A 27,600-nucleotide genomic window follows, 5' to 3' on the forward strand; every position below is an offset into this window, starting at 1 on the left:
TTGGGCACAGGCCTGGACTTCGGCCCCTGTGTTTCCCCTGTGTCAGCTTTTCTATTTTAGGCCGGCTGCTCCTCCGGCAGGGAATTCTCAGCGAGCCGTGGGAAACCCAGAAAGGCCGTGAGTGCTGGGTCTGCCTGGCCCCGTGGGCTTCCCCTCCAGTGCCCAGGTGAGGGGTACACACCAGCCTGGCACACACTCACACGAAGGTCACCTCTCTCCTGGGTTACATGTCCCTGTTGAGAATGTCCCAGCCTCGTGACCCAGTTGGGGCTCCTGGATCTTATCCCACAGAAAGAATTCATAGTCACGAAACTCTGGAAATGACCAGACGTGCAATGGAGGGCTCACAAGCAGCCATGGGGGGGCGGGGGATGGAGAGGGCTGCACGGGGGCGACGTGGGGACACACTCGCCATCAGCTGTAGCCGGGAAAGGCAGGCTGCCAAGCCGCCGTGACCCGTTTGTGGAAACGGCACCTGCAAAGGGCCCATGTGGTTCGAGGGACACACAGAGACTCTGGGGGCTGAAAGAGCGGGCTCAAGCCACGCGCTCTGTCATTTACTGGCTGTGTGGCCTTGGGCAAATCACTGAGACTCTCTGAACCTCCATTTTCCTCATCTGTAAAGGTTAGAATAGTTCACAACTAGGTTTGGGACTTAAGATTGTATTTAAAGTCCGTAGGGGAGTGGAAGCACACAGTAGGCGCTCAGAAGGAACAGCTGCTGTGGTTTTTAATAACACCGACACAAGTGGAAATAGTTTGACGTGACAGAGAAACACAGGTGGAATGTTAGCAGCCAAATTTATATTCTTTAAAGATGACCCTGTGAGCCACCGCTGCACAGCCCCACCCCGCAGAAAACCTACAGCCTTTGCAGAATCCCCCTGGCTTTCTGGACCTGATTCCCATCTGGCCTGTCCCGGGAGCCCTTTCTTCCTCACTTGGTGGGACCCCTCTCTAACCAGGGGGATTGCATCCAGGTCGAGGTGGGGAGAGCTGCAGACCGGAACAGGTGGGGCCCGGCTTTGGAAGGGGCGGCCACATTCCAGGGATTCCTGCTCGGCCTGGGCCCCCTCCCCCTCGGTGGGCCGGCGCCTGGGGCGCCCAGCACCACCTGGAGGGCCGTCCCTGTAGTCGCCCAGGCCTGGAGTCGGCGGGGCCTGAGGGCAGACGGATTTAGTTGTGGGGACTCTGAAGCAAGTTAGGATAGGTTTAAGTCCAACAGGAAGAGAGCGCAAACATTCCAGGGTTCATTCCTCCCAGGGGACTATCCTGAGCACCCCTCCCAGCAGGCACTGCGGCCCTGACGGGCTGTCCCCGCTCCAGCCCACAGTCGTGAGGGAGGTGGACACATGAACGGACCCTGGTGAGGGCCAGGGTGCTGGCAGGGCTGGGAAGGGACAGAAGCAGGGGCAGCCTAGGATCCTTGAGGCAGAGATAGTCCAGGTGACTGTGCCAGCTTCCCTGGGACGGAGGGGTTGCTGGGGATAAGGGTTTTCAGTTCTAAAACCAGTTTGTGCCATGCAAACTGGGGGCGATCGCTCACCCTAGGGAGGATGGAACAGCTAGAGGGGTCACCTTAGCATGGCACCAGGAGGGGAGGTGGCGCCGGGGAGCTTCCTCGCTGGTGGGAGGGAGAAGGGAGCCAAGGAAGGGTGCCAGGGGAAGGGGGCAAAGGCCAGTGCACCAGAATTCCGCTGTAGGAGAAACACCACAGCCCATGTCAAGAGCTAAGGCCACCTTCCTGTCTAACCTGCTCTTTCTGTACCTGGGACACTGAGGCCGGGGGAGGAAGAGGAGGCCGGCGGCTCAGCCAGGACTGGAAAGGCCTTCCGGATGCCAGGGTTGAGAGCAGCCCACCTGACTCAGGTAGGTGGCGGCCCACTAGGACCCAGGGCAGGTGAACCAAACGTGGTCCTGGTGGACCGCAGGGAGGGGCGGGTCGGGGCAAGGGGAGCAGAGCCTGAGGGAGGGGAAATGGGGCTGGAAACTTCCCAACCAGCTGCCCTGGCACAGGCGCCAGGGGAAAAGGAATTTAACACAAAACCCCCTGACCTGGGCTGGCAAGAGCCTTGGGGTCTCCGGGTAGCGTCAGCAGCTCCCTGGAATGGTGGCCCAGCAAGGGGGCCGTCCAGTCTGGAGATCTGGTGAGCAGCACCTGGAAGCCCTGGGTCCTGGGCACCCCCGTGTCCCTCATCAACTGCCATCGGAACCCAAAGCTCTGGGCTTGTCATTAAAGGGCCAGTGCTCCCCACCCAGCCCCTGTCTGCATCACAGAGCATCTCAGCATTCCTGCCACGTGGTCTGTTCCTCTGCCACCTCCCAGCAAGCGCTCTAGTTTGGCAGTCCACTGTTCTTGATGAAATATTTATCACTACATGGCAAAATATGGTTTTGCAAGAGCTTCGAGTCCTATAAGGTGATGTTCTTAATTTCAGCTCTGCCACTGCCTTAGACGCTCGTGGACTGTTCCTATTTGCATAGCTGCTCTCTTCTTTCCAGACTCTCAGCACTGCTTTTCACTCATTCACTCATCCGTCCATCCAGTCACCATCCATCCATCCACCCACCCTCCACCCATCTGCCGATCCATCATCAATCCATCCATCATTCGTCCATCCATCCACCCTCCACCCACCTCTCCATTCATCCCTCATCTATCCCTGCATCCATCCACCATCCATCCATCCAATAATACCCTGAGCACGTATTGTATAGTCTGGTGGTTGGGAGTGTAGGCTCTGCCTTAGCCAGACCTTACTTCCATTGTCGTGCCGACTGCCTGTGGGTCTCAACCTCTGAGTTTCAGCTTTCTCTTTGTGAGAAGGAATAAAGGCACCCACTTCACCGGCTTGTTGTGAAGGTGCAAGGGGATAACACATGTAACAAACTCAGCAGAGAATCGAGCACACAGGTGCCCCTCTTTCGCCTCTTCTTCAGCCCGTGCCACCTGCCAAGAGTGTTGTGATGAGGAGCGTAACCCAGCTCAGCCGGACACTGAACCAGTTGTTACAAATGAAAGATGAGTGTTTCCACTGGGCAGGGGCAAGGGGCCGTGGAAATGTAGTTGGGGAGACTCACCTGGTTGGGAGTCAGCGGAGGAAGCCTAAGTGGACGTTGGCTGGGGAGGAGGAGGGGTGCACTGAGGAGGGGAGCCCGCTGGAGGGACCTGGGCAAGTGGGGAGGGTGCCCAGGCCGGCGTGTGTTGTCTGGTGGATGGGACAGCCTTGAGAAATGTTGTGTTTATAAAAGTTGTTCACGGAAACACGTTCCTTTACCAATTAGCTCCCGTTGGCCAAAGCACAGTTAATGTTCGGAAAAAACAAATCTCCAGAATGTTTTCCCCTTTTCTGTAGTTTTTATTCTCTTTTCCATTTCCACTTGTGATTTTTCTGAGCCCGAGGACATTTTGGGAGGGATATAAAAGGATCTAAAACCTAGACAATAGAGCAAACGCCTGCTTTTGTTAAGTTGCTTTACCTGCCATGTTATTTGGTTTCCGGCTTTTAGCTATGACTGCTGAGGGTGGATTACAAAAGCACTAACTCAGAGGACCTTCTCACTTACACCAGGAGGCTCCATCTCCCGGGAAGAGGGAGGCCAGACCAATTTACACGGGAACCTGGCTTGAGTCTGAGTTCTGGGGTCAGGACCCTTATCCTGCCCCACCTGGAGGCTTGCAGGACTGGAAGTACTTGCGGTTTGGGGCCACAACCTGGGGTGCGTGGTTTGGGGGTGGCGTTAGGCTAGAGGGGGAGGCTGGTCTGGTAAACTCCGTCAGCAGAGTTTGGATTTGGACCCGAGGGCGATGGGAAACCAGATCCGAGCCTTAAACTAGGGGGTGACAGATCAGAGCTAGGGTTTTAGAAGTTCTTCCAGGGGCTGGCCCCGTGGCCGAGTGGTTAAGTTCGCGCGCTCCGCTGCAGGCGGCCCAGTGTTTCGTTGGTTCGAATCCTGGGCGTGGACATGGCACTGCTCATCAAACCACGTTGCGGCGGCAGCCCACATGCCACAACTAGAAGGACCCACACGAAGAATATACAACTATGTACTGGGGGGCTTTGGGGAGAAAAAGGAAAAATAAAATCTTTAAAAAAAAAAAAGAAGTTCTTCCAACTGTGCTTTGGAGAAGTTTGGGCAAGGCCAGCTGGGAGATGGGACCAGGGTGGGGTTGGAGAGAAGTGGGTGATTACGAGAGCTATCCGAGGAGTGATAGAGGGGTATCTGTGATGGCTCTGTTCCCGGCCCAGGCAACCAGGTGGATGGAGATGTCTCTCTTCATCCTAAGCTGGTTTTGTGACTACCTTCGACAGTCACTGGCTCCTGCTCCAGGGCACCCGGCCCAGGGTAACTAGGTCTCCCCCGGGCCGAGATGCACACGGAGCCATGCTAGGGCCAGACCGGCCTTTGGGGCCCCTGCTTCCTCCTTGGGAGGAGGGGCTCCTATATCTATGACAACCACACACCTCCTGCACGTTCCCTGGGCATTTCCATTTCAAATACTCTGTCCTTTTGTTTGCACAGGTTCCTGTGTCATATTCGGGGTTCCCATTTTTAATTGGGAAATAGACTGCACGTTATTCTACCCACAGGCCTGGGTTGGGGCCATGGAGCTCCGGTGACCATGACCACTTCCCCATGTGGGCAGCAGAAGTGGGGCAGCGGGGTGAGAAGGCGCGGGACTCAGGGCCAGAACAGCGGCTCCAGGTTCTCCTAAGGGCCCTGAACTCTCCTCTCTGGGGGTCCCCTTCCCCGTTAGTAACGGGAGGTGATCCTACCTGTCTGTGACATCCCCTTGCAGACAGCAGAGCAGCCTGCATGCAGTGACTGTGAGTATTGAATCTCCTTGTTGGGGGGCGCAGGAGAGAAGCAGGTGCTCCCCGCGGGCTCTCTGCGTGGAGAGGCGGGAAGAGCACCAACCGGGTAGCCGGCCCTGCGGGAGAGCAGCGGGGAGCAGCGCAGGGATTCTGAACTTTTCGGAGCTCAAGTTCCTCGCTTCAAAGTGGAAGGTAAGGACCCCTCTGCAGAGGTGTCTGAGCATTAATTGAGATACGACGCGGAGAGCACGGCCAGGGCCGGCCGGACGCTCAGCACGCGTTAGCTGCCGTCCCATCAGGGTGCGCGACGAGGAAAGAGAGACGCGATCCCAGACGTGCCCGATTCCAGAAAAAACGTTAGGGCCCCGCCGCCCCTCAAATCCTGGAGGGGAGCGCTGCTCCTCCCTGGGAGCGCATCGCAGGGCGAGCTCAGGCTGTGAACGTCCGACGGGCACACTAGCCCTTTCCTGTAGATATCATCCTACTTCCGTTTTTAGGACTTGCAGGAGAAGAAGAGCCCGCACCGGCCACCTTGGGGGTTCACGCTTTTAAGCAGGAAGCGCGCGCAGCACACAGTCCCTTTAAGGCGTTGGGCCTGCCCGAGGCATTCTGCTCCTCGCCGCTCCCCGTAGCGCCCCTCCGAGAGGCCGGCTTTGTGCTTTCGCTCCGCCCCGACGCCGCCCCGCCCCTCGCGCACGCGCACGCGCACTGCCAGCCCCGCGCCGTCTCGTCGAGCTCGGCCCGGCTCCCGCCCAGGCGGCGGCCGACGAGACGACCGAGCGCCCGGAGGTAAGGTGGCCGCCTGGCCGGTAGGCACGCCCGGGGCGCGGGGCGCGGGGCGGGCCGGCGCCGCTGCACCCCTCGTCGCCCCACCGCCGCACGTGTTCGCGGGCCTGGCCCCGGCCCCAAGCCGGCCCGGCCCCGGCCCCCGTGTAGACGGCCGCTGCCCGCCGCCGCGCCGCCTCCTCCCCGCCGCTCCCGGCCCCGCCCCTGCCCCGGAGCCCGCCCGGACGCGCGGCCGCCCCCGGCTGCGCCTCCCCGTCGTGGGTGACACGCCCGAGGCCGGACGGCGGCTTGGTGCTGCAGCCGGCGTCCATCTCCCCTGTGCCTCCGCCGCTCCTCCGGAGAAAGACCCCAGACCCGCCCCAGACCACCCCTGCCCGGACCCCTGCCTGCCCGCCTCCTCTGCAAAGACGCCCCCACCGACCTGCTGCCCACCCTCGGCCCGAGGCAGCCAGGCCCCCTCGCTGCCGGGAGTCCGGGGTCCCCGGGTGCCGGTCCGCCGTCGCGAAGGGAGACGTCACCTCCAGTCTGGTGTGCGAGAGCCATTTTAGGGGATATGAAGGAGCCTGCCTCCCTCCTAGCCTTCTCATCCCGTTTCTGCCCCCCAGGTCTGTTCACCGACGCTCCGGCAGGTGCTGTGTCCACACTACCTCTGAGGTTGGTCCGGCCGCCTAGAAGGCAGACAGGTAAGCTGGAACGGAGGCGTGTCTGCGTGTCCCAGAACGAGGTGGGGAGACCCGGGTTCCCCCAGTCTCTGTGGGGCTGCCTCCTGTGAGTCACCGTTGCCTCCTGTCTTCCCACACTGGGCTCAGTCTCGGGGCTGGAGCCGAGGACTCTGCATTTTGCAAGCAGTCCAGGAGAGCACTCCGAGGTTTGGGAGGCTCGGCCTTAGGTGGTCAGGCTCACCTGGGTGAGAGCCTGTGGGTGCCAAGAGGGGCCAGGTAGCACGTGCCTTGGGGGCCGACTCCAGGTCGCCTTTCCCGCAGCCTGATTGCGTTTACCTTCTCCAGTTCTCCTTCCTAAGGAGCTGGTCCCTAACCAGCTTCCCACTTGTCTCACAAACGGTTGTTCCACGGAATCATGAGTGTTGATGAAAAATGCCAAGCCCCCCTTCTCTCTTAAGTAGAATCTTGGGCCGCTGAGTTGAGAGGTTGTGTTCTTAAAAGTCCAGCCTCTTTCTGCATGTTCCTGTTTGTTCGCCTGGGATGGCGCTTGAGCTGGGAGGGGTCGGGCACCTTTTCTGCTGGACCATCTTGTATCCTGTGGTCTTCACCTGGGGCAGCATCTGGGGCAGCCAGTTGTTTGCAGGAGTCACACCTCACCTCCTGCTGGGTCTCAATTTTTATGTTAAAAGGAGCTGCTCTGGGCCCCCTGAGCTGTTCTTTTGACTCCTGCAGAGGCCTTTTCTGTTCCCACTGGTGTTCCGCTTGGCGGCCACGGGCCACTCTTCTCTCAGCCTCTGCCGTGGCCTGGCTTCCTCACACCTTAGGTTCTGTGAAATGGACTTTCCAGCTCCTCTCTCCCTCTGCTCATCCAGCCCACCCAGGGGCAGGCAGCACTTGGGTTAATTGGCACAGCCTGGTTGTATTAAAGATAATCACCAAGTGGCTAGCGTTTTCTGAACATCAGCGTTGTGCCGGCACTTCGTCCCTGGCAGGTTTACCCGGCCTTTCCCTCCCCTCCCCCACTTCAGGACTCGGCCTTTGGGTGCAGCAGGATCCATCCCTGGGCCCAGCATCCTTGCTGCAGGTAGTCAGCTGTGGCTGCACGTGTGCTCTGCACAGACTGTTGCATTGTAGTTTCTCTTCCTTCCTCTTGGATTAAGACTTTGAGAGGTGCTGTATTTTGACGGCTTCCATTTCACCTTGGTGTGACAAGGAGCCTGTGCAAGCTTTCAGTTTTAAGCTCCAACTAGGGTTTACAGTGTGTAAACTGGTTAGATTACGGGTTGTGCGCTCGTTTCCAGGAGTTGGGTGGCCAATGATATTTGCGAGAATGGCTTGGTGGCTCTCCTCTTGAATAACGCTTCCCTGGGTTCAGAATCACCTGGTGTGCTTCTGTGAGATATATCGGAGGAATGTATTCTCTGTTCCTGTGATGAGGAAGCTGGTCACTTACTGTGCAGCTTTGGGCTCGTTCCCACTGCCACACTGAAGCCCGTGAGCCGCGTCTTTCCCCTCTGCGTGAGTGTTGTTTGCAGAGCATCCGTGCATCCTCAGGCTGCTGCTACGGACGGCGACACTGGGGCACTCCTGCAGGCAGGGCGGCCTCGGGTTTGTGCTTTTCAGCTGTGTCTTGTAGTTTTCTCACCAGGGACAGAGAGCCCTTCGAGCTGTTTGAATTCTGGAAGCAGCCTTGTGCCTGCAGCCTGTACATGGTGACAGCGGAGCCCCCAGGAGGTGTGGGCCTCCGGGGCAAGCTCTTGTATTTTCCGACGTGGCTGCTAGCACTGTTGCATCACTTGGGGTGCTCTTGAGGATTTGGATGGGTTCCCAAACTTCTACACTCTGCAGCTCGGTCTCCTGTAATTGGCGTGTTCGCTTCCTGATTAGAAGCCTTTGGTTGCTTTGTTTGTTTTAATGCATCAAGGGTTCTTCGAAGAAAATGGCATATTGTTTGCCTGGACTGCGCTGCATTCCTCAGACACGTGGGTAGAAGAATAGGAAGCACCCTTGAAGGTGGGGTCTTTGATTGAGATGACGAAAGAGCAGGGGATCCTAGCATCTGAGCAGTACCAGCGTGGCGGTAGGTTAATAGGTGCCTCAGTTTGGAACGGTGTGTCTGCTACAGAGCTCAGCAAGGCGGTCAAGTGTTTCTCAATCCTTTTCCTGGAAATTTCTTTTTCAAACATGGTTTGTTTATTGGCCTCGGTCCCCCGCTGTAGGTTTCGATTCCCAGACAGCTCTTCCACTGTGAGCCTTCCACTCGGAGCTGTGGACTCCTCCATCGGCGTCTCCCTGTCTCCCTGCCCGTGGACTTGAGAGCCATGGCAACGGAGGAGAAGAAGCCAGAGACCGAGGCCGCCAGAGCACAGCCCACGCCTTCCTCCTCGGCCACGCAGAGCAAGGTGCAGCCCTGAGGCCTCCTGGGGAACAGCCGGGGCACACAGGCTGGGAGAGTCTTAGAAATATCATTTGAAGTCCATGGGTCTGTTTTCCCTCCTCAGTTAAACATTGCCATTGTTTATTCATTGACCATATCCCACACCAATGCTTGTTATGTGGCATGTCGGGGATCCTCAGACCTGTCCCCTGGGGCGGGGCTTATCGGCAATGTAGATCCTCCGTGCTGACCGTAGGAGTCTCTGTGGGACCCAGAGACATCATGTATTAAGCAGCCCCCCCCCCACCCTAGCCCACAGTTCCGATGCTGGGGTGGGTTTGCAGCCCCGCCTGGAGATAGCAGGGTGCAGGTTCGCTCTGGGGGAGGCTGCCCTGGGGGTGTGGGGTGGGGGGGTGCGGAACCAGGGCTAGCGCTGGTGGGTATTCTGTGAGGTGGCTGGGTCAGATGATCCTTCCGGCATCACCCGGCGGGTCCTTGGTGTTTCCAGCTAGGATGGTGGAGCTGTGACGCTGAGGTGGGGGCTACGGGAGAAGCAGGGTTTTGAGGGGAAATAATGAACTCACGTTTAGATTTGTTCGGTTTGAAAGGTGACACACAGACTGAAAGTTCTGGCCGGCACCTGAAATTGGGATCTGGGGCGCATGAGACAGGGCTGAACTTGCATTCAAATCCAAACTGGTCATCGGTTGACGTGGACAGTGGGGGTTACTTTTTGCTGACTTGTACTATCTCTTCAACAGCCTACACCTGTTAAACCAAACTATGCTCTAAAATTCACCTTGGCTGGCCACACGAAAGCTGTGTCCTCCGTGAAATTCAGCCCGAACGGGGAGTGGCTGGCAAGTTCGTGTAGGTACCGCTGGGACCTCGGCTGCTGCAGGCGGCAGTCTGAGCTGCGACAGGAGGCCCGGGACAGCGGGAGGGCTTGCCTTCTGACGCTGCTGCGGGGTCGCTGCGGCGGGCGAGTGTCTGACTGTACGGAAGTCACTGCCTGTTGAAGTTGTGCCCATCGCCACTGAAATGACGGGGCCCTGGGGGAGAGGGGCAGGTTCTGGTGGCCGATGCCTGGGGACTGGCTGTTCCCTGTGGTGACATGTGTTTAGGGTTCCTGAGTGAGTCACACAGTTCCCGGGGCTCAGGTTGTGGGAAGGCCCAGATCTTGGACTCTGGATGACTGGACAACCTCAGTTCCTTCTTCTTTGTTTCAGCTGCAGATAAACTCATTAAAATTTGGGGAGCATATGACGGAAAATTTGAGAAAACCATATCTGGTCACAAGCTGGTAGGTTTCTGCCCTGAGCACTGAAGATGCTGGAGAGTGCAGCTCCAGTAATCTGGGGGGTCAGGGCCCATCTCCAGGGCTTGTCAGGTTAAGATGGAAGTAAGTCTGTCCCTCCTCCAACCCCCGAATCTTTTTCTTTTGGTGAGGAAGATTGTCCCTGAGCTAACATCTGTGCCAAACTTTCCGTTTTGTGTGTGGGATGCTGCCACAGTGTGGCTTGATGAGCAGTGTGTAGGTCCGCACCCCTGATCGAACCTGCAAACCTTGGGCTGCTGAAGCAGAGTGCATGCACTTAGCTGCCACGCCACTGGGCCAGCCCCCTTCCCTACAATCTTTTGGTGGTTATTTGCCTCTTGTGTCTTAAGCAAACACTTTTGACCTCCATAGATGAGTTTCTGCCCAACTGCAAGGCCCCACAGAGAAGCTTGTCCTCTGGGGAGCATGTGGCATGTCCTCTGTGTGGTCAGCACGAGTGAGCTAGAGAGTAGACTGACATGCTGATGTATCTTTAGAGGATGTTGGGGATTTGCTGGTTAGTCTTATTTTGTCCCATCAAGGTGGTGACTGTGTTTTCTCCTCAGGGAATATCAGATGTGGCCTGGTCGTCTGATTCTAACCTCCTTGTTTCTGCCTCAGATGATAAAACCCTAAAGATTTGGGATGTGAGCTCGGTAAGCCACGCTACGGGTCTCCCTCCCGGGGAAGGAGGAGGAGGGACACGGGTGGAGAAGGGACACAGAGTGAGACTGAGTTGAGCTTGGGGACCAGCAGGTCACTGGACGGCCTCGCTTGATGTCAGACGTGTTTTGAGGCTATTGTGGGTTAGGTCTCGATGCGTTTAGCCTGATGCGGTATTTGGGGAAATCACTGGGAATGACTCTGACCTTTCTTTATTTTAGGGAAAGTGTCTGAAAACCCTGAAGGGCCACAGTAATTACGTCTTCTGCTGTAACTTCAACCCCCAGTCCAACCTCATCGTCTCAGGCTCGGTAAGGGCGCCGACCGCGCTCCCATGGGGAGCGGTGGGGGCGTGGGAGTGGCCGTCGCTCTCGCTGTGCAGCACCGTCGGGCGTGGTTGATGAGCTGCCGGTCGTTCAGCGCTGTTCATGGGGGATCGCGGGGTGGTGGTAGCCAGTTTGGGTTCCGGAGGGTCTGCCGTTTCATCTCCTCCCCGTGGAAGTGCTCTGATCTCTTTTTCTGTCTTCAGTTTGATGAAAGTGTGAGGATATGGGACGTGAAGACGGGGAAGTGCCTCAAGACGCTACCTGCGCACTCGGATCCAGTCTCAGCTGTAAGTCCCTCCCACCTGTCCGCGTGGCCGGCGTCCAGCCGAGCTCTTGATGCTCACGCGACAGTCTAGAGTGGGCACGGGGACCCCGAGAGATCTCACAGCACTGTGCTCGTGGAAGCACAGGTGGGTGCGGCGCCAGGGGAGGCGTCCCCGAACCGAATGTTACCGGACAGGTAGGGAGGCCAGGCCTGGAAGAGGGAGCCGTGCATAGGGAGTGTGGCTGCGGTGCGGTGTAAGTTCTGAGTGGCATTAACCTTGATTGGTGGGGTCGGGGGTAGAGGAGGTCGGAACGACCGGTCATGGGTGAGGTGGAGCCCTGGGAGCGTGCTGCACCTGTGTTCCGCGTCCTGCCATTTCGCGGATGTGGTCAGTGTGCAAAATCAACGTATAAGGGATAAACAATACACAGTATCCTAAATTGCTCCATTAAAAAATGGCCAGAATATTCCTCTCTTTGTTAAGTAAAGAGCCTGAGGTTGTTTCTTAGCCAAGTTTGCCTTTTGAAAAGTAGGAGAAATCGTGTGTAAACAGCTTGTTGATTGTTACAGAGCAGACGGTCCTTTCCCTTTCTAAGATCGTGTAGGAGAGTAGTTTTAAGCATCCTCAGCCTCACAAGGCCGTTTTTGCCCGGCTGAGACCGTACGCAGAGCCCTGATACATAGAGGACACGTACTATGTGCTGGTTCAAGTGGCTCATGGAGTTCTGGCCCTTGGGCACAGCCATCAGTGAGCCAGCGTCCCCGCCAGTGCTCGGGGCTCGGAGGGGGTGGTTTGCTGTGGATAGGGCGCTTGGCACTCCGCGGTGGTGTGCTCACGGGCTGGCCTGACCCCGTGCTGTCGCTCGGCTGCCCTCCAGGGTGGAGTTACACTCAGAGAGGCGCTTTCAAACAGGCATGCAGATGGACACGCGTGCAGTGACCAGGAAAGGAATTGAAGTGACGGCCGTGAGTTGACAGTTCTGTCTGAGTTACAGTGGTCAGGGATCTCTGGAGGTGGCAGCTTAGTCTTTGTTTCTTACAAAAGTAGCGTGTGCTTGGGGCTGGCCCCGTGGCCGAGTGGTTAAGTCTGTGCGCTCCGCTGCAGGCGGCCCAGTGTTTCGTTGGTTCGAATCCTGGGCATGGACATGGCACTGCTCATCAAACCACGCTGAGGCAGCGTCCCACATGCTACAACTAGAAGGACCCACAATGAAGAATATACAACTATGTACCAGGGGGCTTTGGGGAGAAAAAGGAAAAAATAAAAAAAAATCTAAAAAAAACAAAAAAAAAGTAGCGTGTGCTCATTAAAAAAAGGCGAGCAGATGTTGCAAGTAGAGAAGCGGAGTCTCCTGAGCCGCCTCCCTGCAGGGTCGACTGTGCAGCTGGAGCCTCCCCGCCGGTGCGCTCGGTCTGGAAAGACGGGTTCTCCAGCCTCCCTCCCTCCTCTTAAGTGGTGGTGCTCACGCTGCACCAGCCACCGTTGTGCAGCTGCTTGTCGTGCGCCTGCCGGGTCAGTGCGCATAACGCCACCGCGGTGCCGGGACCTCTCGCGCTGGTGCCCCGTGTGGTGCTTGACGCTGTTTGCCTGTCCCCCTGATGCTTGTTTGTAACTTTCGCTTTTACTAAAAGGAGTGCCGTGAACATGTTCATGGGGACAGCTTTGCCTACTTGTGATGGTTTCTGCAGCATGAATTCTGGAAGGGGACTGTTGTCAGGGTATGCACGTGGAGCTTTCTCATGGATATGTCTTGGAGCTAGAAGCCTCAAGGTCTGTCAGTACTCTGCTGATTTCCTCCCATCTCTGTCCTTCCTCCCACTTTATCCAGCCATTGTCCTGTTCCTCCCATGTCAGCTTCTTACCTGAAGTCCTGTCCGTCTCATCCCGCACCCCTCGCTCCCTGGCCACCGCCTCACGGCCTCTGGTTTTCCTTATTCACCCCTGCTTCCTGCCTCAGTGCTTTTGCGTGAGCTCATCTGGCCACCAGGTGTCACCCCCGCTGCGAGCTCCGAGTGCCTGCTCACCTGAGTGGAGTCTCAGCATCCACGTGAGGTTCTGTCTCGTCACCTGTTTTGTTTCTTCGCAGCACTTACATTTCTGGCTGTCTTCTAGGATGTACTGTCTGGGCCATGTTGCCCCTCTCACGCCTGAGCATTGGTCGAATGGAGAAGTCGTGCTGCGTTTGTGATACTGGGCTGTGGCACAGAGGAGAGCATCGTAGTGTGCATTGCAGGGTGTTGTGGCAGGTGTTGGGGACCCATATTGATTCGTTGTCGTCTAGCATAGTGCCCTTGATAAAAGAATATTCTGCAAATTCAAAGAAGGAGATGAATGTGGTTAGGTTGATTGCTGTGAGTTATAAGGAAAATTGCTTTGAGAGGCTAATGAAGACGTGGCTACAGAGAAGTAGCTGGCACTGCAAGAGCCTCCTGTCAGTACAGCTGGTGGGAACAGAATAAAACTACAGAAGCCTCTCATGTCTGCTGGAGAGCCCCTGGATCTTCTGGGGCCTCGCTGTCCAGCCTGTAGGCCACTGGCCGCGTGTGGCAGCGAGCACTTGAGTGCAGCCTGATTGAGACAAGCTGCTGGTGTAAAATACGCTTTCAGGTTTCAGAGATTCAGTTCAACAAAAAAGAAGGTAAAATATCTTGCTAATAATTTCTAACGTTGACTACATATTGAAATAGTATTTCAGATCTATTGAGTTAAATAAAATCTGTTGTTAGTTTCACCTGTTACTTTTCTGTGGCAGCTGCCAGAAAATTTACAGTTAGCTATGTGTCTCACAGTGCTCCTTGAGAGTCTAGACCAGTGGATCTCTGGCCCTGGGCCCCGGACCAGAGCATCAGCACCCGCTGGGGTGCGAGAAGTGCAGGTTCTCGGCATCTGGCAGCCAGTCTCACCAGCCCTCGGGCTTCTGGTGCGGGTGGATTTGCCCCCAGGGATGTCTGGCAGTGTCTGGTTGTCACAACTAGGTGCTACTGGCGTCTCTTGAGTCGAGGACAGGGGTGCTGCTACACAGGACAGCCTCATCGCAAAGAAAACCGTGACTGCAATGTCAGTAGTGCCGAGGTGGAGACGCTGGTTTGAACGGCCGAGACAGACAGACGGCCTCCGCCCTGTCCCCAAGTGATTGACCCAGGGGCTCCTCTGTGTGGCTCAGGTTCATAGAAGAGATGCATCACACGTAGCGGGAAACAAGAGCATTTCTACAGGTGTTCCTTGTCATGGAAAGGCTCCTCCCTGGTAGAATCTGCCCGGACTCAAATAGAAATGATCGGAATCTGCGATGGACTCTAGCTCCTGACGGCGGTTCTTGTTATTCCCACCGAGACTCAACTGGACGAAAGAAAAACCCAAAGATGCCGCAGTACGAGAGGGCTTGTCAGCTTGGGTCTTCATCGGGCGTATGTCGCCTTTCCCCACGGCGGGCAGCGGCCAGCCTCCAGATGAAAGGAGCTGTGGGGAAACATCGTAGGTCAGCTTCTGGGACCAGCAGCAGATTAGGGGTCACTGCTGTTGCGAGGCATGAATGTGGAGCAGCCCAGATCTTGTTTCTGTCCCTCTGGGAAGCTCGAGCTTCCCAGAGTGAACCTTGCCAGTGATGAGTGGCTGTGCGCTTGGAGCGGCTCTTGGCTGTCAGCGGGCAGGGACACCTGAGTGAGAAGGCATCGCAGTCCATTCTTATAGAAGTCACTAAATACATGGGTTCTTATCTCCTGATTTTTATTTCCTTTTTCATGTGAAGTCGGAGGTATTTTAGCCACGTTGCCCTGGGCAGGCTGCCGTCACAGCAGCGGCAGATTCAGAGAGGCTCTCGGAAGCTGGTGGGTCTGGGTGTATGGGTGTATGGGTTGGTTGGTTGTGTTTTCCTCTCGAAAATACATGTCATAGTCAGTGCTTTACCTACCCAAGGCGCGTTTCAAGGTTGTTTTCTTTTTATGGTTCCATCATCCGTCATAAAACAAAGTGACTTGCTTGAAATGCCAGGTGGAAATGATCATTTTACCCCTGTTGCTTGTGTGTGTCTATCAGTGTCTTCAGGAAATCAGTAGAATTTAAAGCAAATGATGGTTCTGTTGCATGCTCAGGATGCAAGCAAGATGTGCCACACGTCTTGTCGTGAGTGTGCGTGAACAGGAGGGCCGCTCAGGTAGGAAGCAATCTGTGTTGATGATTTAAAAGTAAGTTTCTTCCCCCTCTTCATTCTCAGGTTCATTTTAATCGTGATGGATCCTTGATAGTTTCAAGTAGCTACGATGGTCTCTGGTAAGTGAAAAAAATTTGCTGCATTTAGTCAGCAAATATTTATTAAAGGCCCCGCGTTCTGTTATTTGGGCCTCCTGGGCTATAGCAGTGGGAAAAGGGACAGAAGTCTCTATCCTCAAGAAGCTTCCACTGCAGCAGGGGCTGCGGGCAGATCGACAGACACACAGCACAACGTCAGGTGGTGACAATGTTAGGAAGGAGGACAGAGCAGGGTAGTGGCTTAGTGTGGCTGGGAGGCTGGGCTCCTGTCACAGGGAGGCCCCCAGGCGGGGCCCAGCGAGGCGCTTCTGTGCTGGACTTAGCTCCTTGCGGCCCGGAAGTGCTCAGGCTCTCTTCACAAGCTCACGGCGGCGGTACTGACATGTGAGGATTCTGAGTGTACCAGCCTCGGGTCCTGTTGAGGAAATGTCAGCATCCTGAGCAGGTGAAGCAAAGCAAATCCCCTCCTGGGGACGGTGAGGAGGAAGAGGGCACACGGTCTTGTGCAGAACATCCAGTTTAGTCTAAATGGAAGATTCTCGAAAGCCTGCGTTTGTGGCGTAAGTGTTCAGGATTCGCTACGAGGCGTACGGGAAATGCAGAAGTAATGTCTTGGTCTGAACTCACAGGACCTGTGGTGGGTGGGCGTGGGTGGGAAGCGTTGGGTTGGGTTTGGGTTTGGCGGGGTTGGCTCCGCGCCCCATTTGGTTCCTGGGAGGAGAGGGTCTGGCACGGCCCCCGGCTGAACTGACCCGAGGAGGACTTTCCTGTTCCAGGGAGAAGGGAAGTGCGACTAGAAATGGGTCCGTGCTTAGCAAAAGTATAAGAAAGCGGAAATAGAGTGCCATAAATACTCCCTGTAAAAATGCTATGGAATAAATGGAGCATACTGTCTTAGGTATCACGGTCGTAGCCACATTGGCTGATACCCTTATAAAGGCTGTCAGGTTTGGGTTAAAAAATTCTTCTGACTCTTGTTTTCAGGAAAGATGTTAAACTAAGTGGTTAGTAAAGGTTTGACATAGAAGGACGGGCAGACGATGTCGGTCCATACAAAGCAGAGAGCAGTGTGAGCTTAAGTGGAATGTGAAAGACAGAGCATTAACCAGGGAGAGAGTTACATGTAATGAACCAGGCAGATTTGATGAAAAGACTGAGAATTGGAAATCTTCGTGCACCAAGCAACATAGCAGGCCAGAGATACCGAGTGAAACTGGAAATAGAAGAACTGACATTTCCTGTGAGCGATTCGGTGCATTGCCCTTAGAAAAGTGACGGAAGAGGACTTGGGCCTTAGCGGGTCTGAGTGCCACCCCAGGCGTGTGTTTGCTGCGTATGGAGAGCGTGTTGTGTATGCAGAGACTGGGCGTTCTCCTAGGAGCACGAGGTCTCAGAGTTGCTTGTGGACTGGCTCCGAAGCTTCCTAAAGAAATTAGAGAAAGAAAAAGCATACTGAATAAAGGAGGAGGAGGAAATTCATAAAGTTAAAAGATGGAGAAAGGGGAAAATAATAGCAAAGTTAAAGTGAGCTGTGTTCTCAGTAAGGCCAATAAAGAGGTTAGCCTTTATAAGCCCAAATGAGGATGAAGAACAGGAATGAGCAGGACGGCGATAGAGAGAGGGCTTGGGAGCGGCGGGTTCCAGGGGAGGACGAGGAGCAGCCCGCCTGCACCAGCGGGCTGGTCCCTGTTTCTGGAATGGGCTGAGGACGGGCAGCCTGAAGGACCAGTCACCAGGGGAGGGGTGGGAAAAGGTGATGGAGGTCTGAGATACCAGGCCTGAGGATTCCACGCTGGAATTCAGTTAAATAACAAAGTGCTAGGGCTGGTGAGACTCTTGCGACCACAGAACAAGACGGGGAGGGAGCCCCCAGTTCCTTTAACGGGTCTAGCGTGACCGTCCTCCCCAAGCTTGGTGGCTGGTCTGAGAGGAGGCCCACAGAGGAGCCGTCACCCGTGGCTAGCGATGTCAGAATTCCAGAGAAGCTGTGAGCAAAGTGAGGCCAGCAGTGCACCGGCCAGCAGTGTTCCGTGACAGGTGGGTCTCCTGACCAGTGAGAGGACTGTGCTGACACAAGGAGCCCCAGTGGAGCCGCAATCTCATGACCCGCACCAGCAAGTTAAAGGCAAGCGTCCGGGCTCTTTCTTCCCAGTGGAGGCCAGGCAGGCGCCTGATCAAACCCAGCAGCCATTCCTAATAACAGCGCTAGCAAAACGGGCCAGCGCTGCGGACTGTTTACCGGAAACGACCTCTATCGTGAGTGAAGTCACACTGGGACCGCTTCTACGAGAATCGGGAGCAGGGCGTGCCGTTGCCTCTGTTCAGTGTTTGGAGTTTCTAGTTAATTTGATGAAGCAGAAGTAATTATGTAGAGACTGGATAGAGGTTTCTCTCTTTGTAGGTGATATATTTGTATGTTTTCAAAATTTAAAACCACTGATACGTGCTTTACAAATATCCACTCGTTAGCCCCCGTAACAGCCCTGTGATGTGGGTGGTCTGCTGTCAACCCCACTTTCAGCTGGGACACTGAGGGAGGGATAAGCACTGGCCCTTGTCCGTCGGCGGGAAGTGACTTCAAGCTCCAGAGTCCGGGCTCTGAACCCCGGGCCTGCTGGTCACAGTGTGACTTGGCATTTGGCCAGGTGTTTGAAAACAGACAGTTTTCTCTTTACCAGGAGTTACAGTTAGGGATGGGAAAGAAGTTCCCCACGTAACAGGGACGGAAGGCTCGGGCACCTAGGGACAAGTGTACCAGGAGCGGGACCCCGGGGAGAAAGTGGTGCAGTGCAGCCGCAGGGCCGCAGCAGCGACGGCAGGGCCGCGGCGGGCGCGTGTGGCGGGCACATGTGGCGTGCTGGTGGCGGCGGTCGGTCTGCGAGGCTGGCAGACTGTCGGCAGTTCCGTTAGAAGCCCTCCCGGCGTTTCTGCACCTGCATAGAAGGAAAGTCAACTCACGGAGGAGGGTAACTGAGCTGTGTGCCGGGGAACCGAGAAGACGAACAGCACAAGGACAGGGGCTGTCCCTCGGTGTCCACACCTGGGGTACAGCCACTCTGCAGACCCAGCACGCAGTTGTGGAGGAGAGACGGGGTGAGGTGCCCGGCACCTGGAGTCCTTCCCCGATGTGGGAGCTGGCTGGCCGGAGAAGCTGTTCCCAGAGCAGGCACGAAAAGACCCCTCCTGGTAGTCAGGGAGTTAAGAGGTCCATCGCACTGGCCAGTGATAGGGGATCCCATCCCGAGTAAAGACGCGTAGGAACAGATGTGGCAACGTGGCGATGACACTTGGAGAATCATCTGTTGGTTCTGCTGCCATCACGATTTGCACAGCCTTCGCCCCGGTGCCCGCACTGCTGGGATCTGCTGTGGAGGGTGGGCCCTGGTCAGCGGCCGTGATCCGAAGACGGGAGTAGGTTCTCTTGCAGCTGAACCAGAGGAATGTCCAGAAAACTGCGTGTGACGTTCCGCTCTTTGGAAGAACATACCCCCTGAGTGACCACGTGCTTGGAATGTTTGTGTGCACGTGGAGGGACCTGCAAGGGGACCGCGAGCTGGCCAGCACCCTCCACTGTGGCCAAGGCAGGGGGGCGAGCTGTGTCTCTGTTCCTGTTTCATCTGTGTGGGGGACGTGTTCCTTGTGGAAGAGGAGCTAAAGCGTGCCCTGTGCTTGTGTGTGTGTGTGTGTGTGTGTGTGTGTGTGTGTGTGTGTGTGTGTGTGTTCCTCGTGGAAGAGGAGCTAAAGCGTGCCCCGTGCTTGTGTGTGTGTGTGTGTGTGTGTGTGTGCGCGCGCGCGCGCACATGCATGTATGGTGCCCATGCTGGTCCTGGAATGTCAGAATAATTGTGGAATAAATGAGTGAAGCGTAACAGTGAAACAAATGAACTGAGAAGACGTGTGTCAGCCCGAAAGCTTGCGTTCAGGGAGCACACGCCCAGCCCCTCGCAGTCACTCGCTTTCTGAACACCCCTTCTTATTTGCTTTGCAGTCGCATCTGGGACACGGCCTCAGGCCAGTGCTTGAAGACGCTCATCGGTGAGTGTGCCGGCTCTTGCTTCCAGGGTGATGTCTCCTCCAAGTCGCAGTCGCTCCGTGGGCTCTGGAGGGCTCCTCCTGTGCTCTTTCCAGCCCTCCATCTTCGGAGGTTTTCTGGAAGCCTCCCTTTCCCTGTTGTCCTCAATTCTGGGAGGAGCCCTCCTCCTCTCCTGACCCTTCCCATTGCCCACCAGCTGCTTCCTGCTGGGGGCTGGTGGGGCCCCTGGCCATCCACCCCCAGCGTCCTCTCAAGGACTCTGAGCCCCTTGGAGTCTCCGCCTGCGCTGGGCTGACCCTCGGTCCTCCTGCCCGGCCTCGGGGCTGTCCCCTCAGATCATTCCTTGAGCAGATGTGGTGGAGCCGCGTCTGCTGGGGGTGCCCTGGACGTGGGTGTGGAGGGGCCCGGGGGGAAGGCCTGGCAGGCGGAATCTGGCTTGTGCCTTGGGGATGAGCAGGGGAGGGCGTTTCTGGGCAGGGGGTGTGATGGAGCAGAAAGACTTAGCATGGCCTGGGCAGGCGGGTGGTGCTGCCGGGCGTGGAGGGTGGGTGGCCAGAGGGTGGGCGATGGGCCTGCAGGGCCTCGGACCGGGGCAGGCGATGGGGAGGGCGGGAGCCCTGGAAGGTTTGAATCGGGGGCATTGCTGCTGGAGAGGGCTGCCCGCCTCCTGTCGGCCTGGACCGAGCCAGCCTGGAAGGTCCTTGGTAGTTTTGGGTTGAATGTGGGGTCGCTGTAGCCGCCTGGGTCACGTCCAGCCCGTGCCTGGATGTGAGAAGGGAATAGGGGAGTGGGGCTGTGGGTGGGAGCTGGCACGCCTGAGGAGGCGTCCCTCCTGAGTCTCTCTTCTCTGCTGTCCTGGGAGCGCGGTCTGCTCGGCTGCCACGATGCCGCCGCAGGCCGGCGCTTTAGCCTCAGAAGCGTGCTCCCTGCAGGCTGGAGGCTGGAGGTCCCGGGGCAGGTGCCTCAGGGCTGCTTCCTCCTGAGGCCTCCCCTCGGCCCTCAGGTGTCCTCACACGGTCACTCCCCTGCCCGCGCCCCGCTGTCCACGTCTCTTCTCCTTACAAATGACGCCGGTCCCGTGGAATGCAGGGCAGCCCCTCACAGTGGCTTTCCTGGTCTTGTTTTACGAGGCCACCCTTTGAGGTGCGTCCTTACTTCAGACAGTGACATTGCACTGTGTCACAGCATCTCTCCCCAGAGGCCTGGTGCAGCCACCTCTGCTGGCGGGAAAGTCACTCACGCCAACACTGCCACCCGGCAGCTGGGTGGGAGACTGAGACCCCGAGAGGTTCATTAACGAGCCCAAGGCCGGCAGCAAGCACACGCTGGGCCAGGACCTGAGCGGCTCCCGGAAGGAAGGGTGGTGGGTGGCGGTGTTCCCATCGTTTCTAATTTCAGGTCTGGGGGACTAGAACTTGCTGGGCTCCGGGAGACAGGGCCCAGGGACGCTGTCTAACGGAGCTGGCTTGGCACTCTGTCGGCACTCCCTCACCTTGTTCGGGTGCCTGCCTTCCTGCTGTGGGCTGGGACCCGCGGAGGGCCCTGCGCGGCCTCACGCCTTCTCGTGCCTTTGCAGTGTTTGGGACCAGTCGGAGGGTGCGGAGGCCCCCAGTGCGCAGTGGCCAGGCCCAGGTCCCTCGCGGTGGTAATGCGGGGTGCCGCCCTCCCCGGTGCTCCTGACACACTGGCCCCCTGCTCCCACACCGAGGTGCACGCCCACCCGACTCTCCTTCCCGCCCGGGCCAGGGAAGTGCACTCCTCCCGATGTGAGCCTCCTGGGACCGTGAGCCTCCTGGGACCGTCCCGGAGTGACCTCTGTGGGCGCCTTCTGGGAGTGCGGCTCCTTTTCTCCTTAACCGCGACGGCGCCTCTCACCTGCACTCCCAGGGCTGCCGGGGGAAGCGTTCAGACCCGGAATCTCAGTGTCATAACGTTTGTTTCTAGAGAGAACTTAGGAACTTTTGTTGTAACTGGGTAACAAGAAAACATGAGATTATTCACCCCAGTCACTCTTCTCGTAGTGGTAGTAGTTTCTCGGTTCAGCTGGGTATTTGCAAACTTGGTTTCATGTGAGGGAGGCGGTCCTGAGTCTCTCACACACCCCGTGCTGGCGGAGGCCGGGCAGCTTGAGTGAGTGGCTGCAGGCCCTTTTCTCCTAAACGTAGCCCTTGTGTCATTTGGGGGGCCGTCGCTGAGCCGCTGTCAAGGGCCCACGAAGCCCTGGGCTTGAGAAGCATCGTGGAGAACCAGCTCTCGTGACGGGTGAAGGGAGCTGTCCGGGCTCCTTGGGGACTCCGTCTGAGGGTGGTGGTGTTGGCACCGGTGGCAGTGGCCTCACTCGGATAGTCCTGCGTGGTGATGGGGTCTGTTCTCTCCTCCGTCCTTGGGCAAGAGGCCCAAGCACCCCGTGTCTCAGCCCATCTCTGTTTCCAATGCAGATGACGACAACCCTCCCGTGTCCTTTGTGAAGTTCTCTCCGAATGGCAAGTACATCCTGGCCGCCACCTTGGACAAGTAAGCCCTCTTACCTCCCATGGGGGGTCCTGCTGCCTCGCTGAGCTGCTGGGACGCCCATTTCCTGCCAGTAGGAAACTTCCTGAAAGATGTTTATGCCCAGTACGCGATCCAGACTCCTGCTGGGTTTAGGCTTCCGGAATGTAGACACCATGTTGGACGGGGGGGCCCCTGTCTTTGCTGGGGGCCAGATCTTGGGTCTGAAGATTTTCTAGTTTTCTCCATGGTGACTGTGTGGCCAGGGCAGCCGTTGCCCCCGTCCTCCTGGGGCCTCAGGTGCTTTCTGGTTCTGCCCTGGGCACCTCGATTTCCCCCTGCAGACTTCAGAGCAGAGTTCACCGTCGCGCAGACTGGGGACTCCTTTGGGAGCTCGTGTGAGCTCGGCTTCCCCGTGCCCGCTTCAGGCAGCCCTTTGGGGCCTCGCCTGGGTCCCGAGCTTGTCAGAGGGCTGCATGGTCAGCCCTTTCCACCATCAGCCCCCTGTGGGACGAGAAAATTCCTGCCCAAGGAGGAGGAAGGAGTGTTGCCACTGAGATCTCTTCTAGATATTTCTGGAACTGAGACTTCCCACGTTCCTTTCTAGTGGGAATGAGGTGACCGCTATTGATTTAGGGATCACCCAGCAGCTTCCTTTAAAAGAATCTGTCTTTGGGGCTGGCCCCGTGGCCTAGTGGTCTGGGTTCCGTTTCTGGGCATGGACCTATACCTCTCGTTGGCGGCCATGATGTGGCAGCAACCCACGTATGAAGTAAAGGAAGATTGGCAACAGGTGTTAGCTCAGGGTGCATCTTCTTCAACAAAAAAAAAGAAAGAGTCTGTCCTTGAACCACAAACATTTGGGGTTCTCATGCAGGGCTCTTGGGTGTCCTCAGATCAGTGAGTGGACTCTGAGCCCCCGCTGTGCTTGGCCCCCGCACTTGGGGAGGGTGAGGGCGTTCCGGCCCCCTGGTTTTGCTCCAGATGTGGGCGCAGCAGAGTGGGGTGTGCAGTGACAGCAGACACGCCTCCCTGGAGAGGCTCGGAGGTGCTGTTGACTCACCGCTCTCTCTGCCTTCCAGCACGCTGAAGCTCTGGGACTACAGCAAGGGGAAGGTGAGCCTGGGGCGGCTGGCTCGGGCGGGTCGGGCGGAGCTCCTGGGCTCTGGCTGTGGTGGCGGTAGAGCGGAGCCGGGAGCTGAGGCGAGAGAGGACGGAGAAAGCCGTCTTCGTCGAGTTCATTTGGTGCAGATTTCTTAAAGGCTTGGGGTTTTGCAGCTGGCCAGGCTCACGTTACAGCGTTGACTGCCTGGGTGTGTGCGGTCAGTTCTTAGGGGCCTTTGAGAACTGAGTTTAATTGGCTGTAAGATGCCTGCACTCAGCTCGGGGACGGTCCGGGTGCAGGCACGTTGTGCCTGTGCACAGAGGCTGTTCCTCGCCTTTGCAGTGCCTGAAGACGTACACCGGCCACAAGAACGAGAAGTACTGCATATTCGCTAACTTCTCCGTCACTGGGGGGAAGGTGAGTGCCCGCCCAGCTTCCCCGAGAGGCGGCGCGCGTTCCAGCGGCTCTCTGCTTAGAGACGTGTCTGTGCCCAGTGAACTAGTCAGTTTTCTGGGTTTTAACCAAATGCAGTCACACCACGCAAAGTCTTGGTGACTCTCAGTTATGGGACATGTTTTCACGTCTGCTTCTGACCCGCCCCTTCCCTAACGGAGCGAGGATTCCGCACTGGGGGTGTGACGACCGGTCGGCTTCCTTTAAGTCGGGCCGCAGCTTTCCCCCGAGGGACTGGCCGCTCAGAGCCTGTTCCTCCTGGGTTGGGGTCCCCCGAGGCCGTTCCACCCCAACGGTGAGGGGCGTGCGTCCCCTGCTGCCTGGATCTTCACTCGAGCATCTTAGCCACTCCATCCAGGTGGGTGTGACCAGAGTAGGTGATGACATTCGGCCGAAGTGTGAGTGACACAAAAACTTAGGAAATGCTGACTAGGACGGCATTGTACATCCCGGAAGCCTCCCTGGTGACTTGCGTGGCTTCTGGCGTGTCTGAGTTGGTGGGCGGGAGGGCAGAGCGGGCCTTAGGTGGGCGAGACGACACGGCCTTCCCGGAGAGGGGCCGAAGCTTAGTGTGTTCCCTTCAACACGGCAGCTCCCGGGAGGGCGGGTGCTAGTGGGGCGCTAAGTCCATCCATCCCTTCCACACGAAGCCGCTCTGACCTGGCTTTCCTCACCTCGTCTCCCCTCCTCATCGCTACCTAGTGGATCGTGTCTGGCTCCGAAGACAACCTGGTGTACATCTGGAACCTTCAGACAAAGGAGATTGTACAGAAGCTGCAGGGCCACACAGGTGAGCTCGGGTCCTGTGGTCGCGTGCTGCTGGCTCACGCAGCCGGTTTCTGGAAGGACACAGACCGACAGTGTGTTTGCCGCCTCTTCTGCCTCTTCTTCCTCGGCCCACTGGTGGCCTGGGGGTTGCTGCCCGGGTGGGAGCGGCTGCTGAGTGGTTTGTCCGAGCTCCCAGCGGGCCGGGCCCGGTGGTGCCTTTAACCTCTGTTCATGCAGGCAGGGGGCTGTCTGCCGTCCCCTCGAGAGGCCCCGTCTCCGGCAGGCCCGGCTCCCTGCCGCCTCTCAGCTCTGAGGGCTGCCACGGCCCGTTCCTCCACGACTGGCTGCCTCCCACCCCTGCCCTGGCTGCCCTCGAGGCTGCTCGTGTCCCCCCTGCCCTGCTCGTCTCCTGTGGTCGGTAGAGAGCCCCGGGAAAAGAACTCCCCACCCTGGGAATGCGCTCCACCCCCATGGTTGCTCCTCTTTCTGCCCGCCTGGCTTAACACCCGGAGCAGGCAGCCCTGGGCCTCATTTGCTCCTCGTCCCCTATTGTGTGGCTGGGACCTTCAGTGCTTATTTGAAGCCACATGGGGAAGAGGTGAAGTTCTGGGGTTCAGTTTATTTAAAAGGTGTAAATGCATTAACCTGGCTGACCCCAGATGCCAGCTCATGAGATCTGAGTCCTGCCTGGGGGATGGACTTGCCTCACAGTGACAGAGCCAGCCCCTCGGTGGTGGGAGATGCTGGGAGCGTCCGCTCTGGGTCCAGGTGTAAGAGGGTGAGGTGTTGACGCAGTGAGACCCCCTGCCACTGATGCCATGGGCGCGGCGTCTGCACCGCACAGTGCCTTGCTGGGGAACCTCGCTGGTCACTTCCCCCTCCTGTGGCTCCATGGAGACCCCGCTGCTGGCCTGCAAGGGTGTGCTGCTGTCCCCTGTGTGGACAGACCGATGCTCTCAGAGCGGCCTTGCAGCCCAGGCCAGACGCCCCTGTCATGTCAGCCTGCCGTCCTGCTGTGTCCCCGGGGCTCCGTGTGCCCTCTACACGCGGGCAGCACAGTACTTGCCACTGTTAGTTGCCCTGAACCCTTGTTGCGGTGAAAGGCCGTGAGTGTCGGTGTCGGCCGCTGGGGTGAGGCCTCGTCCTCCCTCTAGGCCAGCAGGCTGTGCAGGGCAGCAGCCCTGGATGGAGGTGAGGGCCCCTGACAGGAGAGAACTTTCTTGGCTGTGTTTTCAGATGTCGTGATCTCGACGGCGTGCCACCCGACAGAGAACATCATCGCCTCAGCCGCGCTGGAAAACGACAAGACGATTAAGCTCTGGAAGAGCGACTGCTAGGCCGCGGGAGCCGTGGAGGACTGTCAGGAGGGCGGCGCAGATTGGCAAGCGGGAGGCGTCTCGGAGGGCTCCCCTCGGTCCGGGCCCTGGGGGTCGGGGAGGGGCTGCATTTGAGCCGCCTCTGAAGACGATTTGGCTGAGGGGAGTGTCGACCACCAGAAAGTTCTAGAAGTTGCTGGTGACATTTCTTGCCAATTCCTCTCACACTGTCTGGAGGAGAGTTCCTAGTCTGTACTGTGTTCAAACTGAGTCAACAAGAATTTTTAATTTTCTATTACAAAGGGTGAAGTTCAATTTATCATGAGTCGTGTTTTTTTCCAGTAAACGTTCTGTACCTTTTTTGCTATTTTATTCCCCAGTGCAAGTGTTGTGACCAGTGGCCACACGGCCTCTCCCACCGGCCTCCGTGGTCGGGCCCCTTGTCTGCCTGTAGATGCTCTAGCGACGTGGCTCCCACTGTCGCCAGTTCTTGCCGGTGGTGTTTCCTGGTGTGTCTGTAAGGTGGTTCCGTGTAAAAGGCTCCTCGCGTGTGGGAGTCCACAGCCCCCGTGCTGAGGGCTGGTGGTGGCGCGCGCTAGTTCCTGTCTGTGTCGCGGTGTTCGCACGGCAGCAGCCGGGCCGTAATAAAGGTGGGATTTGCACAGTCGTGGCCACTGGTGCTCACGCAGAGCTTGTCTGTTCTTGGCATTTGTATGGAAAGTCTCACAATTGGCAGCAGGTTGAAAGGCTTTTTCTCAGACAGATTCTTGGAATGATGGTCTGCCTCCCTCCTTGTGCCGAGAGGCCCGGAGCCCAAGGAGGACGAGACCCCGTGGGTCACGGTGTGTACCTGCGGGCCAGGAGGGGACTCTAGGGGAACAAGGTGGCCCTTCTTAGCTGAAAAGGAGCCAGCGGCCCTGGAGTGTCCTGCGCCATATTGCAGACAGCTGTTTCCTGTGCCCGTGAAGGCTGGGGTGCGGGAGGGCCCCCGGTGGTGGGCTCCGGTCTGAGGGGCACAGGCTGGTGCCCGTCCCCGTTGCCGACCTCAGGGCTGGCGGCTTCTTGGAGCCTTCGGAGGGTCTGGGACGTGGGTGTCGTCCCCCGGCCCTGCCCACCTGGCTAGCCCTGCCCACCCGGCCAGCCCTGCCTGCTGCAAGAGGGGCCTCTTCAGCAGTGTGGCCTCCGAGGGGGGCGCGGGGGTGGGGCTAGACTGCTGCCAGGCCCCGGGGACCCCTCCGTGCAGGAGGGCCACCTGGGGTTCAAGCCCGATCTGCCAGCACCGAGACCTTTGTGGTGGAGTAGGTGTGTTCCCTGCCTGCGGCCGGGCAGGCACGGCTCTGGCTTTGCAGGTAGCACGTGGCTGTAGTCCGAGGCCCAGCCTGGAGCTCAGCCCTCGCTGCCTTCCGGGGGTCCCGGGTGCCGGGCATCTGGACAGTGCCGAGCCAGGGGACGAAGCCTGTGCGGCCTTCAGGTGGATGGGGCCGGCGGAGGAAGCAGGGGCTGCCCGCGGCTCACGGGGAGAATGACAGTTAGAAAGGCATGTGGAAAGGAGCCTCCTGCAGCCCGGCCCCTCCTGTGGAAGCAGACGTACCAGTGGGGTCTCCGTTCTAGAAGCGCTAACACTCGGGCCGGGGCCGGGGCGCAGCGCATCAGTGGAAAACGCCGTGCCACGTGCCGGCGTCAGGGCTGGCCCGGCTCCGCTCACGGCTGCCGAGGGGCTGGCAGCGCGTTGGTTCAGGGTTACAGCTCGCCCGGGACGGGGCGCCGTGTGTGCCGAGCCGAGTCCTTGAATAGAGTTTATTTTTTCTACATTTGAATTCTCTGTTGTAGATTTGTGTAAAGGTACATTCTCTTTTTGAAAATAAAGATTTTCATGTCTTGTAACTGTCCCGTAAGAATTTTTTACCTTCCTTAACGTGTAGCTGTTACCTTGAGGGGAGCATCTCCCGTGGCCTTTGACAGCTCAGGGGTC

General features: G+C 57.7%; 2 protein-coding genes across 6 annotated transcripts in view; one reads left to right on the forward strand and one right to left on the reverse strand.

Annotated features, from left to right (window-relative positions):
• BRD3 (bromodomain containing 3) overlaps positions 1 to 2,229 on the reverse strand; it is a 68,535-nt gene extending 66,306 nt beyond the window's left edge. The window contains exon 1 of the mRNA XM_023629274.2: positions 2,056 to 2,229. The gene's annotated coding sequence lies outside the window, so the exon portion shown is untranslated. The remainder of the gene's footprint in view (positions 1 to 2,055) is intronic.
• On the forward strand, positions 45 to 27,512 carry WDR5 (WD repeat domain 5). 5 transcript variants are annotated; one of them, XM_014736134.3, is made up of 18 exons: positions 1,061 to 1,366; positions 1,782 to 1,869; positions 2,941 to 5,009; positions 5,315 to 5,606; positions 6,209 to 6,286; positions 8,485 to 8,667; positions 9,404 to 9,512; positions 9,872 to 9,945; positions 10,527 to 10,616; positions 10,845 to 10,934; positions 11,153 to 11,236; positions 15,429 to 15,484; positions 19,452 to 19,498; positions 21,935 to 22,010; positions 23,069 to 23,102; positions 23,434 to 23,508; positions 24,247 to 24,334; positions 25,549 to 27,512. In XM_014736134.3, the coding sequence occupies exons 6-18, from the start codon at positions 8,587 to 8,589 to the stop codon at positions 25,647 to 25,649; spliced, it is 1,005 nt and encodes a 334-aa protein (XP_014591620.1). In that variant the 5' UTR covers positions 1,061 to 1,366; positions 1,782 to 1,869; positions 2,941 to 5,009; positions 5,315 to 5,606; positions 6,209 to 6,286; positions 8,485 to 8,586; the 3' UTR covers positions 25,650 to 27,512. The 5 variants fall into 5 exon arrangements, with proteins under 5 accessions (XP_070107005.1, XP_014591620.1, XP_070107003.1 ...); XM_070250904.1 differs by lacking the exon at positions 1,061 to 1,366 and adding an exon at positions 45 to 166 and having other exon boundaries at positions 2,941 to 5,606; XM_070250902.1 differs by having other exon boundaries at positions 2,941 to 5,606.
• Positions 27,513 to 27,600: the final 88 nt, after the last annotated feature.

The sequence above is a fragment of the Equus caballus genome, chromosome 25 (genome assembly GCF_041296265.1).
Source record: "Equus caballus isolate H_3958 breed thoroughbred chromosome 25, TB-T2T, whole genome shotgun sequence".
In the NCBI taxonomy this organism is placed as follows: Eukaryota; Metazoa; Chordata; class Mammalia; order Perissodactyla; family Equidae; genus Equus; species Equus caballus.